Source organism: Varroa jacobsoni, unplaced genomic scaffold, assembly GCF_002532875.2.
Source record: "Varroa jacobsoni isolate VJ856 unplaced genomic scaffold, vjacob_1.0 scaffold_1445, whole genome shotgun sequence".
In the NCBI taxonomy this organism is placed as follows: Eukaryota; Metazoa; Arthropoda; class Arachnida; order Mesostigmata; family Varroidae; genus Varroa; species Varroa jacobsoni.
The window spans coordinates 165,273-180,126 of record NW_019214347.1 but is presented as its reverse complement, the minus strand read 5'-3'; the positions used below and the strand labels follow the sequence as shown (position 1 = coordinate 180,126).

General features: G+C 42.0%; 1 protein-coding gene and 1 long non-coding RNA gene across 2 annotated transcripts; both read right to left on the bottom strand.

Annotated features, from left to right (window-relative positions):
- Window positions 1-2,857: 2,857 nt before the first annotated feature.
- LOC111270108 (uncharacterized) lies at window positions 2,858-7,156 on the bottom strand. Its single transcript, XR_002686136.2, has 2 exons — window positions 5,068-7,156; window positions 2,858-3,903 (listed from the first exon to the last, which is right to left on the bottom strand). It is a non-coding gene; the product is annotated as an uncharacterized LOC111270108 (long non-coding RNA).
- Window positions 7,157-11,370: 4,214 nt separating this feature from the next.
- LOC111270107 (uncharacterized) lies at window positions 11,371-14,854 on the bottom strand. Its single transcript, XM_022850146.2, has 2 exons — window positions 14,557-14,854; window positions 11,371-12,289 (listed from the first exon to the last, which is right to left on the bottom strand). Exons 1-2 carry the CDS (start codon window positions 14,590-14,592, stop codon window positions 11,684-11,686), a joined length of 642 nt encoding a protein of 213 aa, XP_022705881.1. The 5' UTR covers window positions 14,593-14,854; the 3' UTR covers window positions 11,371-11,683.

The following is a 14,854-nucleotide window of genomic DNA, read 5'->3' as shown; positions in this document are numbered from 1 at the left end:
ATAAAACGTGCACAATTATAAAAATAGATACGAAGCGGTCAGTGCAATATGACGTGAGTTGAGATTATAGGGGAATTAAATGTCCATGAAAAATGCAATTGAAATGAAAAAATAGCCTTTTTGTAGTACTGAGGACGCGTACTTAACAGTAATATAATTGATTTTTTACATAATGGAATATTAACAAAAATATAACAAAATAACTACTATAGAGAGATATAACTTGTCTTATATTGTAAGGGAGGTCTGTTTCATACACGTCCCGCCGATGCGGTAGATAGTACGGCCTAGACGAATAATCAAAGACGAATCAACATAAAAATATGTAAAAGCAGTCATCCAAATTATAACTATAGGGCGATATATGATTGTAAAATAGCTTGGAGTTAGAGAACTAGAAGAGATAATGGCTTGAACACAACATCGATCGATACAGACTAGAAGCAGCAGGATTCTTGTTTAGAATAAAAAACGCACTCTATAGCAGATGTTAGGGGCTTTCGTTTGCTTTCGCCTTATTGCCTGGCAGTTGACCAGCCTAGATATTGCTTCCAACGAGACCTGCTGGTACACGACTTTCTCCGCTGTTCTACATTTTGGAGTCCTCGAGGCAGCTGTGAGTCTGTGGTAGTGAAAATGGCCGTATGTGTATGGTAGGATCGACTAGTCACTCTTTATGGGACAGCCGCCCATGTTTTGACTGCCCCAGCATCAGCCTAGAACTAACTGATGGCTGTAGCGTGTATGTTTCAAGCTGTTCGATCAACAGACTACACAAATCTTAGACGAACCCAAGTTCTGTTAAACTGTTTAACGGCACTATACGCTACATGTAAACAAATCCATAATTTAATTTTTATAATAATAATAATAAGGATAATCATCATTACCATCATTGCAATTGTCTCGCAAATTTTGGCCATACTAAACGGCCATAATGATTAAAATATACATGTTACTATTGTTATTATATCTTAAGTTTCTGCGAAAGAAAAGCGATGATTGTTCTGTACTGAGAGCAGCTTGTTTGCTTGGCATCCTCGCGTACAGTTCCCTTCTGCCTAGTACGCACATATTCGGGCAGATAAAAAAAGAACTGTTGCAGATTAACCTTTGGCTCTGCACATACGTACATATCAGTTTGTTTGCATTAAATCGGATACATTGTCGTAATTGCTGTTATCAGATCTGACTCTGCACCACTTCAGTTCTCCCGGGCTTAAAATGCAAACACTTATATGCGTAGCTCAATTGTTTACTTTATTAGGCCCCGTGAGTTGATATTCACTTTGTGTAGTGTGCCTTGTCTGTCGATTTGTGGCTCAAAGCAATCAAGGATTTTTTAGGCTATTTGTATTTTCTGCTTCTTGGTTTATGAACATCTTACGAAAAAGCTTAACTCCTATAGCTTCCATTGCGATTTCTAATTAGGATTTCCGTGAAGTTACCAATTTTGCTTGACGATTATTTGAATGTATACAGTAGACATGAATTTAGGATAAATTGAGAAAGCGTAAATGGGCAGATTTGTTCTTCCCTAAGCCTAAGAAGGACAAACGACGTTTGTGTCGTACTAGCTTTACACAAAAGTGACCATGTGCCAGTTGAGATGGTCCGATTTCCCAATCTTTCCTGTACCCTCATCCAAATCCTACCCTTTTCAAGGTATCAAGCTCGTTGGAAAAAAAACTCTGTCAGCAGCAGTTACTAGTTTCAATGCAGCGAAATAACTTGACTTTCCAGTCAAGATCCCGCAGTTATCCTTAGCTCGGCGTCTTGCACCGATAGCGGCTGACGATGCAAAAGCTATAACCATAGTTCTCGACAAAGAAATGCTTCGCAAGACAGCTTTCGTCTTTCGGATAGCTAACACTGAGTTGCGATAAGCGATCGCATTTAATACGCGGTAGGGAAAACAGGACGAGATAGGGAGTTGGAGCGGACGTTGTCAAATACTATCGCTAAGCGTGGTTGGTCCACGAAATCGTACCGCTTTAAGTTTCAGGTTCTTCAGTCGCTGTCTCTTGTCCAGTGCTCGGTTACAGCAGGCGCAAATAATTTTACTAAAGGGTCGTCCTTCTTGCCTATCCAACCGACTGAAGTAAAATTTTCCGTCCTATTGGTCTTGGAATAAACGTGAAGCCGGACACCGCCCTAACGAGGAGCGAAATTTTTGCGTTTCGTAACAGCATTCGGCTTCGGCTCATAATATTGGTGCGGATATTCAAAATCGTACCGTCATCCTATGCGACATCTATGCGATGTCGTAAAGAGACGTAATACCAAATTAAAGTATCAAAAAAATGAAATATTGCTCATCAACATATTGCTGATTTTGAGCTCGAAATCAGAATCAAAAACAATAAATTTAATAATTGACCATTTGGAGCGCTTGATTTGTGCTTGCTCCCGACACGACTGCTATTTATCAAATAAGTTATGCCACGATTTCGGGTAAAAATGATTATTTAAAAAATTAAATTTACCTGTTAATGGTCTATTGAGTAATTTACGATAGATATGAAAAAACAGAACGCAAAATCCTGATTAACTGCTATAATGGCCATCTTCGATAGTACATACGATCTATAATATTTCACTATGAAAGCACATAGTGAATTTAATCGAATAGTTGACAAAGTCCATACACTTTGATCGGGCGCAGTATTACGCGACAAATTTTCTACCATAATTAAGCAACCGACCCAGTGCATTCACGCACTATGGGTATGACCTTATTACTAGAAGGAACAATGATAGGCTGCTTCACTATTGTGGACCTCACAATTCCCCTGCAAACTCACTGTCTGTAATAGAAGAGCAGCACTATAGTTAACTAATTCGAAGGCAACCCAGAGAAAAAAAAAAAACATTTTTATTACGATATAAAATTGATAAAACTGAGGCACGGTCGCGTCTTCCGATCTACTAATACCATTAGAATTAGTTTAGAAAAGGAAAGTATTTTTTACTGCATGAGTAGCTATAATAAGTAGCAATAATGCTACAATATCGAAGAGCTACATGGGGGTGTTGTCCTGCTTCTGCGCGGTACGTATACATTTGTGTATATTGGCTTATTTTATCCGTCACCAAAATATTGGTCGGTACACTTTCTAGCAGGTTGTGTATCTCTAATGCTTCGCTTTAATATGTGTCTGTCACGGTAACTAATTAGCTGTGTATCTTTGTAAGTGAAATAGGTGTAAACATAATTGTCGCATTTTTCCTTGTCACTTCGGAATCAGCATATAAATGGCCGCATCGACACAAAGTGCATAACGACATGTGTTTTTTGGCCGAATGATGACCTACAAATAAGGACAGAAATCGGGGTGGATCGGGATGTCGACGACGACGACGACGACGACGTTGTTACGCCAGTCTGTACCACGTTAATATCCTAATGTTAGAAGAACTCAGATTTCTACAGCAGCGAAGTGGGCCAGGTAAAAAAAAGTTATCACACTTTCGATAGAAACCAGTTTGTTGTCGATATTCTTCTTTCTAGCTCCGATGGTCTTCATCTTCGCCCGTCTGCTGCTGGTTTTCGATGATCCTTTTCATATGTTCCGTCCACGAAGCGCCCATTGTGTAATTACGTTATCATTCGCCCTGAATATCGCGTCGCAGGGTATACCATAGTCTCTCGCTGCTCCGTCCTGCCCGCCTGCCTGACCCTGCCCTTATTTCTGTTTAATCGTCTCTTAATGCCATCAAAGCCTCGCCTCATTTTGACACTGTTCACATACTACGTCTTCTGCAGCCTTCGATTTTTATCATACGCATGTTACTGGTGTTAATGTACTATCACAGTAGTTGATGTCGCTTCCACTTTCCTGTATAACCCATCACATTACCGGAGCTCGGCTCGTTCTCGGTGGTCTATGCGGCGTCGACGTCCTGTAAATGAGACACAATCACATTATGCTTGAAAGATGGACGATACCTCGACGGGTCTGGGTTAGTCTCATCCACGCAACATCACCGTTACCGGGAACGACTAGACTAAATCGACCGACTAATTCGATCCTCTACGAGCTAATGCCTTTCTCTCATCCAAGTCTCCCGAGGTTGCTAATGTAGTTGTCGCTATCGTTGTAATTGTTCTCTTCAGTGTCGCCGACAGTTGGGCTTTTATTAAGGCTGTTATCCATGTTGTTAGGATGGTCATGATCTCGCTGAACGCTGTCTCTGACAAATAAATCACACCTATACACCACACAGTTTTTCATTTATTTTGCCATTCAATCACACCAGACGGAGGAATGTCACAAGCAAACTTGAAGGGACCGGATACGTTTACTGGGCAGCGACGGAACGTCGCTACGTTACGAACAGTAAAAATGAGGTAATAATAATGTCGTTACGAGGTCCCGGTGCATATAGAAACCTTCGTCGGAGCAGATTAAGTAATAGACCCACAACTGAGGTGCGGAATGGAGGCCAGAATAACAGCCACACTAGCGAGCCAGCGAGTGCATTTACGACTGATCGCAACATCACTGCTCTGATTGATAGAAGCGCACTTGTAAGAAAGCTAACTCAAGTACAAACAAAACCAGTCAAAGCTAATTTACAACAGATCGAAAATCGAGTAAAAAAAATCAGGCATATCGACAACACATGTTGTTACGCACATTGTCTACGCACCATTCTGTCGGCTGTGAGGGGTCCATAACGCTGCTCGGCGTTAAAGACCGAATAAATTTGACAATGAATAAATTGAATATGAACTTAAAAAAGAATATTTAGCTTGATTAGAATCAGCTAGATAATTGATAAGTGAAATACCACTAGTATGGCACAGGGAACGCCATCAGTGAGCTGACTACAAAACAATTATTTGTTGTGTCGTTCTAACGAATGCTGCTTACCGTTTCAAAACATGTCTAAATACGAATATTTTGAATATGTAATGTTCGGACGATAATAACGGAAGTATCAGGACTCGCTGTTTAGTTCTTTCCTAGAACTCGAAACCAAATTCTATATTGATACTGTTATTATAAAACGATAACCTATCGTTTGTTTCTTATAATAAAAGAAATTGTTAAAATTACATACGTGGTATATTAGGCTTAAGACCTTTTCCTTTCCACATACGGCTGGCACACATATGAAACCTATAACTTAGGTCGGGCTAATTTAGATCCTCACGTAACCTATACCAATCCTTTTTAGATTTCGCATTTTCCTACTATCTCTCCGCTTGTCGGGTACGCGGTATCATGCTGGTTACCGTGGTATTAAAGCAAAAATAATATGACATCGGCAGAGTAAGTAGCGGTATCGTTGTTCGCAGTTATGTTCGAAATGACCGAATCATCTCAGCATCCAAATTTCCTTTCTGCCTTCTCCTCGAGGTCCTACCTGCCCATGGCAGGAATGCCCAATCTCGTATCAGGGTTTACAGGAAGGCACAAAGCAACGTCATGAGAGGAACGGTGCAACGAGCTCCGTCTAGTCACATGGCTGTCTACGGTACTCTCGGCGCGAGCAGCGGGGAGCGTCCTTCCTGGGAACATTATCGCTGAGATACAGCATACGGCAAAGGTTGCATTTATCTCTTATTTCTTCCTAATCCACTCATCTAATCCAGTTTTTGCACTAATTTTGACTGCCCAAAAAGGCTTTCGAAAAGAAACCATCGGGATATAACACAGGCCTAATTCCGGCCGCCGCGCGTCAGTTGGAGCCTGATAAATACTGTTCCGAGACAATGGACATGTTTTCAAGTAGGGCAGATGTGCGACGGCCAAACAAGCCGACCTGTACTATAGTATTTAAAGCCTTATAGTGGAATTATCGATGGTGCCCTAATCAGGCGGCAGTAATAGCAAAAAAGTATTAGTAACAGAATAAACCAGAACTTGAACAACGAATCTTCCGCTTCTTTTTGATTGCTTTTCGTCTATAATGCTTGAATGTCTTTTTTTCACTCGGTTCCCTTCGTCGCACAATTTGAAAACAAGAAGCGACCGCGTAAACGGGGAGAATAAATTAGCGTAAAGCAGAGCCTTTGTTCGCGGATCTGTCTTGCCTTCCTGTCTTCCATCTAAAAATACATACGCTGTTTCCCAGAAATACTCTCCCAGAGGTCTAGGGTAGAGTGGGAATCTACCACTCCTATAAAGTAATCGACATCTATTGACATGGAGGCAATAACCACGACGCTGCGACGGCTGGTTTGGCCTAGCAACTACTGCGGAAACATTCAGCCATTAGCTAGCCATCAGGCCTACGTTTAGGTTGTCTATTAGATTTGGTTGGAGTGTGGCTATTACGGCAACAGCTGAAGGTCGGCGAACGAACGAAACCGTTTTGTTTAACCTAATGTCTGTTTGCTTATCCATATGTGTTTGAATTTTCGAAGTGTTCTACAAATCATATGTGTGCCTTATGCCTACTCGACTTTACTTATCTAGCAAATGTATTTGTTCTGATATAGTTGAGCACCTTTCGTACCACCAGAGCTTGTGCGTTAATGCGTGTGTCTGAATACATGCGTACACATGCGAATGGAACTTGTACGTTCTTCAACGGGTGCGGTCAGAATCAGAGTTGCGTTGCCCACTGTCTATGTAGAGTATTATGTATTAAGAAGTAGAGTAGTCACTAATGCGGCTGCGGCTAAAGTCTGTCCTTTGGATCTTTTTCTTTAAGCTTCGAAGAGAATGTGTGCTCTCCTTCCAATTGTTCGTTAGGTAGCGGTTTAAATAAGTACGTCTCCCTTCAGTATGGTCTTCGTTAATCCAATTATGTGTACGGCCATATATGTAAGTGTTGTTAGTACACATTACATTCACGCCGAGTTAAGCTATAGCCAATAGCAAACTTATCAGGCTTTGGTTCCGGCTCTCGTATTAGTAACGCCCCGCAACCCAATAATGCCGATGTGGCTCAGAGCCGCTTTGTAAGCTACTAGGCTAACCAGTCTCAGGTTGTCCCGCCTCCTCTAACCATACCAAGTCCAGGCTATCGCAGCAATTCCAATATAGGTCTCAGCAAGCAAGCACCGGACTTTTTGTCTAAGAGTGAAAAAGAAAAACAGAGAAAAATAAAGAAAAATCAACTTATCTTTCTTCTGTTTCTTTATATTGACCGTTAAGCAAAGGCACTGAGATAAGGTCCTTAATACGATATTTCGGTTAGCTCCTGTCTTCTTTCCAGGACCACCGAGTACGTAACTCTTACTAGAGTACGCGGCAATGGTTCTATTCTAGAGTGCCATTGCCCAGGCATAACAGCGCATCGTACGCATCGGGCGTTCTGTGTCATAACGGAAGGCACGCGTGGTGGGAGCCGATGTATGTTGGCAAAGACCCTTGTTTTCTCTTACCTGAATAGCAAAGAGCACCGAGAGCATTAGAAAGCACTGCATCCGATACTGCACGATGGTGTAAGGCGAAACCGACTTGGATAGCAGAGGACCTCTAGTAAACTCTAGGCTCAAGGCAGGCCACGACGGTGAGGATAATTCGAGCGGGAAATGACTGCGCGATCCTGTTTTGCCTGCCGCTGAGCCTTATCTCACACGTATACTGCCTACGAAGATACTCGAGAGAGCCATAACAGTAATAATTGCTATCGCACTCACCCTGCGTTCGCCCGTTTCCCGAAAAAAGTTGACTCCACACAAGACTATTGCTTACCCACGAGAGTGCAGTATCGCATTGTCGAGGGAAAAAAGTGAGACCAAGTACAAAAAGGAACTGTAAAGAAAAACATTTTGTGAAACAGACCAATCCTTCTATGATCTAGAAATAACAAAATCGCAAACATACGGTCCCCCTATACCTTTTAAAATATTTAGTTAGCTATTTGGTATAAGTATTATAGACGAGAGCGTGTGGCGCTTGTTGTCTTCGTAGTTTATATAGTTATTTAAGGCTTTCATTATTACGATTAATGTTTTAACGTTAGTACAATACAATCTTGCAATACAATACTTCATGCGACCCAGGAATCAGAGCAGCCTTTAATGAATCGGGGTCATGGGTCAACACATATACACCTGTAAGATAGGTATATTGAAAATATATAAAATTCATTACACTGCGCGCTACCATCAGACAAGTAGGGACGCTAATTGCATATGATGATGCAAAGAAAAGCATGATACAAATGTTATGCGAGGTATTCTATTTCTCGTTTTGTTTTTTTTATGAAAGGAAATCGCATATATACATATATCGTTAAGGATACCTTTTTTGTTGCAATTCTCCGAGATGCCTTATTCAATGTGTTCTGCACAGATTTTCCATATCATTCATCAAATGCTTATATATGATATAAATCCTGATATGTAAATTAACTGTAATGTTCGCACTTGATGGTTGAAGTATACCATTCGGCCCGTACACCCAGACTTACACCTCGCTGAGCACGACAACGTCCTTTTAGTGTAGAGCCTTACACTCGCATTGCATGTACAGCGTAAGAGAAGTTACTGTTGTAAATAGCACGAGAATGTCACGGATGGTTCTTCAACTCGGTGCCTGACAAGCACATCCCACGTGTGTTCCTGTTTGTCACATTTGCCGAGTTTTGAAAGCATTTTCCTAATAGAAGAATTTCTCAATAGAAAGGTCTCATGAACATGCTCGTATTAAATGAGTTTCAAAGCAGGCATTTCTTGGTTTGAGGACGTTGTCCCGACCCTATGTTTTAGCCCATTTCCAATGTTAGGCCGTATAACTACCACTATGTATCATCCATACATCATACAACGCTTAGCTCTGCTTTTTAATCATCGCATTTGACCGTAACTATTTGCACTCAATTGAAGAAAAACGGCTTGCAAACGCACCGTTTACGTACATTTATTACACGCGAGCATCAGCGTTTGGAGAACAATATATGGCGAACATTCGTAAGCAACAGGTTTTCTTTTAGGTGGAATCACACATATATACGAAAAAGGTGAAACTGACTGATATGCAAAAGTTTTTATAGTGTCTGTTCAAATACAACACGAATCTAACCTGGCCAGGACAATTTACCCTTTTTCTTGTATAAGGCCGGAATCTCACATTGCTTAATCAGAATGCATAGTAAGAGTTGCATACTTATCTATATAGATCTGCAAATCGCATTACGCCTTATGTGTAGTGTATTCAAAACTAGGACCGCCAGAAGGATTTCGTCCTCACTGCTTGTCCTTCATGTTTTGCTTGTTCATTTTCTATTCTAGACAGCGAAAAAACACATTTTCCACCAGAAGCAACTCGACTGTAGTCATAGACGATGCCTTTTAGCGTCGGATTGCAGTTTATATGATCTTGCATAGGGAGCTTATCTGGTTTCAAATTCAACCCCCTCTGTACTGTGTAGCCGCCGTCACTGCTGCCTGTACCAACGCCCCTCCTGCTAAACCGACGCGTTTCTCTACCCCTGGCTTTCTCTCTTCTCTTCGTTGTTGAGACATTTTTCGAGACCGTTATTATCATTCTTGAGGATCAACTGGGTCGTCACATTAATGTCGCTACCGAAACTGGGAGAGAGGGAGGCTACCATTATCCGTTCGCCCTTTATTCTTACCATGGGTTCCGCAAAGCTTCCAGGCTTTACTTAGTTGGCAGACGGACTCCTGAGCGATGCTTTGACGGGCAACGGAGACTGCTAGAAGCAGCAGCTTGAGAAAGACTCGAGTAGATGTGTATGTTGAAGAGACTCTCGAAAGCCTAAACGAGGCCTTTACGGTGAACCCTAGCGACCTGTGCTCGTTTGCGGGCGAGTTTCACCAGTTTTCCGTTAAGTCTTTGACTGTTTCCCCTAGTCTGACTTGTCCTGTTGCAACCTTTCCTCTCGCATACGCACTCCCTGAAGCTTCACTTATGGCTAAAATGGCCGAAAGACTCCCATTTCTCTTGTTTTGAAGCTCAGTGTTTCTCTGGGCGATGTGGTTTCTGGAACTAAAAGCACGTGAAGGCCGGACTGTCTCTTTTAATGCGGTTCTAGCTATAGTGGCCGCTGTATAAGTGCTAGTAGCAGCAGACAATAATAGCAGCAATTGCTCGTTTGGCAACCACCTCCATCACCCCAGTTCCACTGCCTTGCAAGAGGGCTTAGCCTCTCTCCTTTTGGTTTGTTCGCAAGTAACTCTTGAAGTAGTTGGCTATGCAACGCTGACAACGGAAACACGGTTCTTTTTCCATCGTCGCTTTGCGCAGACGAAGAGAAAAAATGTACAATGTTATGCGAGAGCCTGGTGAAGGAAAACAGAGTTGTGAGCGTAGACGTAGGATATGTCGGTGGATCAGTTGGTCGCCCTACTCCTGAATCCTTTGCGAACCTTGCCCTATTGCACACTCCGGCAGGTGGATCCGCAACTAGATAAAATGCGCAGAGTTATAAATTCGTCTGCTTGCACGAGAGAACTCTGTCGGCGGCAAGTCTTTTGGCGAAACAGACCGCCGGCGGTGGTCAGTCCGCTAGCTAGCCACTTGACAGAACGGGTCACAGAGATTGTCTCAAGATCCCAAGAGTTGACAGAGAAGGATGCCATGTCCAAACCCCTTCCTTGGCTCGTTGTTGTAGTGGTGATGCTGCGACTGTTTCTGCTGCATGTTGTTGCTGCTGCAGCGCTTGCCGTTGCTTTTCACTGTTGCTTTCTAGCGAGCTATGCCGCGTCTTCTCGTTGTTCGTTGCTGCCGACTTTCCATGCGTCCGATTTCTTCCTCTAAAACTGCAAAAATGATTGGCCGACAAGTGATACAGAGGCAAGAATGGAAACTAACGGACAGAGAGGTGCCGGAAGAGAACCTACAATTGGTTTGTCGAACGGCGCTCCGATTAGGATACTGGTGACTAAACGAAGCCAAAATATGGAGCGATTATGTTCCTTTTGTCCGACGCACGTCACACACACGACGACACGTCAATGCCATCTGGACACTTTCAGTTAACACTGCGCTCTTTTAATTTATTTCTGTATTTCGCTTTCTCACAGTGTCCTCTTACGTTTTTTGCTCCAGTTTTTCTTTGACTAGAAGAAAGTGCTTCAACAAACGAATACGTTTCCCGTCCTTTTTAAGGAGCTCGCTCTTCCTTAGCTACAGTAGGTATGTTTGTAGTGTCGTCGAATTAAAGGTGGCGAGATACCGGGAGTCATTATTTATCCACTTAGCTTATATGCACAGACTATTTCACCTAATGTAAATGACCAAATCTTTCTAGTACTGGCAGCTTTATCTAGCGCATGTCCATTTAACTCTATTTCTACAGATATTCGCTGATAATTGACGAATCGGCTTCAGAAGAGCCCTACGGAATTCTAGGTTGCTTAGAAGCTTCTTAGCACTTTTGCAACCTAGGCAATTAGCAATCAATTTAATTCAGCTAATTGTATAGTAAAAATAAACATCGTTCAGAGCGTGCAATTGTATTTATTCGTACGCGTTTACTCAATTTCCAGCAAATAACGACACAAATCATTGCTAACAAGTTTTTGCATTCTTCCGGACATTTATGTAGCTATAATAACATCGAACATCATTATCTTTAACATGTGCATTGTATATGGTAGTTACAAAACATAAATAAATCTAAGCATGTTTTTCTGCACGTGAGTGCAGTGAGAACACTAAGTTTCATACGCCTTTAAATACGACACATCCGTAGTGAAACCGTCCAATGGATCGTCGCTGCCCTTAATCTTTTCGTCCACCAGGCAAACATTTTAGTAGGAGCTGTGGACGGCGAGTTTGGCTGGTTCAGCTGGAACTCCGGTAGCGGCGACGGGACCGATTGTTGGGACGTGAGCCGCATGACTATCATATGCGAAGCCTTTGGCAATTACCGGGCCGGCGGTTACCGGGACGTTGGCAGCGGCAAAAGGAGCTGCCATGGAGGCAATCGCAGATGCAGTGAATACAGGGTTACTACCCGTAGCAGGCACAGCGACATGTGCAGCCAGTACTGGAACACTGGCAACCGCCGGACTTTCTATAGGTCCATAGGCAGCTGGGGCGGGGACGTGGGCGTACGATGCCACAGGGGCATGATATACGCGAGTCTCATATAGCACCGACTTGGCCACAACCTTCGGACTTAAAGTGATCGGAGCAGCAGCATTTACAGGATGCAAGCCGACCTTAGGGGCAATGCGAGAACCAGTGGCGATCGGAATCAGTGCGGAGGCTGCATATGGCGTGCCGTACGTGTGTCCGATACCAGCCGATGCTAGTGCTCGGCGTTCGGCTAATGACAGGCGATAGCCCCCGGTAACCAACTCTTTGGCCCGGACGGAGGTTATAAATACCGAAACAACGAGGAAAATACCGGCCTGAAAATCAACAATTAACAATGTATTCGCACGATTGTTGGCTGGCAACGAATAATAGTATGAAAATATGCTTCGCAAAAATGAGCAAAGGAGTGCAGACTAAAGCGATAAGGTTTTTACATGAAGAATGTATACACTATTGCACACAGTTGACCAATAAAGGTCGCTGGCTGAATCAAAAACGAATCGTTCATTTATTGCTTTGAGATTTCGACGCCAAATATTAGCCTTAGTGGCTTTTGATGTCAGAAGCGAGTGCTGATACTAAGCGTCGGCGGGAAATTACCTACGCAGCATTAACCTTTTCAGCAGGTGGTAAAACTTTGGCTAGCGTGATTATGTGGTTGTTGCTTTAAATCAATACGAAATTGTCAAACACCATCGTTTCTTCGTTATGAAAAGATGGACGTTTCTATACCAGATGTTCTTATCCAGATTACCCTATTTAGACCTTCGCGGGACGGCTTCGCTAGACTGTTATGCACAGTTTTTCTCAAATCTAACGTGAATTGGACGTGAAGTGAACGAATAGGACTTCTCGTTCATAGCAACCCATAAAAACGACTTCATAGGGACGTTGGTGCCCATTGGCATGGAGAGCGTAACGTCTCTTTGCTTAACCTAAATTGGAATGCGAGCAAAATAGATTTTACAAGAGGCTGTCTATAATTTTCAACTCATAATGATTCACATACATGAACACCGCTTGCTTGTGCATTTTGCTCATGGTGCTATTCACACCCATGTGCTGATTCCACAAGGCGTCTAACACGCAAGGCAAATGCTTAAAAGTATATATTAAATAAGGTATTTAACCTAGTTGAATTACGTAAACTATCAATAAGCGTTAAACTTGGAAGTGTATAAAAAACAAAGACAAACACAAATTGGCCACACAAATGGTCGAAAATAAGTTGTTTTGTACGAGATATAGCCTCGATCGCCTAAGAAATCATGGTATCTGTGCTGGAAGAAGCTAGACATAGTGAGGACACGTTTGATAGCGATAAAAGAACGGCATTTTCGAAGAGCACGACAATTAAGAATTGTTCAACTAGGGTTTGACTTTTCCATATTTCTAGCAGCAGAAATCTCTTTGATCGTAGGAATTTTAGTGGTAAAATAAATGGTAACGACCCATAGGCCCATTTAAAAAATGCGTTGCTCACTAAGCTCTTCTTCAAGACTTGACCTCGAATTTCAAAATATATTCTTTATTTTAAGGCTAATGTATAATGTACATACATATTTGTATCGACAACCTTAAAATAGCTCTGATGATTGTGACAATTTTTAGTGACTGAGTTTGCCCTCAAAAACTTCAAGTTTAACAAAACTCGATATTATGGTTAAAATCCGAAAGATTAACCCGTAAAAAGCATAAATGGCGTCCGTAAGCCTGCTAGTTCGAACGCCTGAGATCTCTAAGTGGCTAGAGCTGTGAACTAATTTATTGAAAGTGACCATGGCAACGGTCCAGTTGAAAGGCCCTTAAAAACTAAGCCTTCTGAGCGACAGATCAGTGGACCTGAATAACATACGACTGCAAATAGAAAAATGTAAGAATGGCGTGACCGGCCTGGCCTTTTCGGTATATTGTTGTAAAGGCAAATTATTATGAGCCGCAACTGAATGAAAGTAAAACCATGGCGGAAGAAAAAGCAATTCCTTTTAGGCTCTTTGAACTTGTACAACAACTTATACTGATAATAAACTCAATTCAATTAGCAATATTTCTATATAAACACTAGGTCACAAGAAATAGCTGTAAGAACAAGAAAAGTATGAAAACTTATGATTTCCAAAACTCATGATAATCGATTGCGTATCATGCGAAAAAGAAGACAATGCTCAGAAACATTAATAGTCGCGGCTTCACCACAAACTACTTCTTATAATATCTTATACAATAATCTTAACCTTCAGGCAATCACAAACTTATATGGAAAATATCATTTTATGAGCGAGCAGAGCAATGAGTGCAGTGCACCCGCTTTAGTTCACGGACCCAGATGCATTTCTATGCTTTATCGGAAGGTTTACAAAGAGCGATTTAGTATATCTATGACTTTAGAATTAGCACCAGTCTACAGCTATACTGCCATATTTTTATGATATGCATCTTTAAACACATGCCTGCTCTCCACTAGTCACGATGTATTCGCGCAGTATCCCGTCTAACGGGCGCGAATGAAGCATGGAGTGGCATTGATCAGAATGCCTAAGAAACCGCTGGCTATTTTTAACCTCACTAATCTAATACTCACGGTCACTAGAGGCACAAAAAATTCTCTATGAAACATTGTAAAAATATGAAGTTTCTCCAGGTAGGTGGTTTTGTTGGTATAAACTAGAACGAAGTTCACAAAAATTGGTGCCGTAATTCACAGCGGTAGGAGCACCGTAACATCAAGTGATGGTGGCCGACGAAGATTCTGCACTGTTATTTTCGTTTGATGCCAAAATAACAGGTACTTCGTATATCGTCCTCACACCTACTGCTGCTAACAGAACAAGCAATTATGGCGTACTAATGGCTAAAGCGTTGATTATGAATGAATTTGA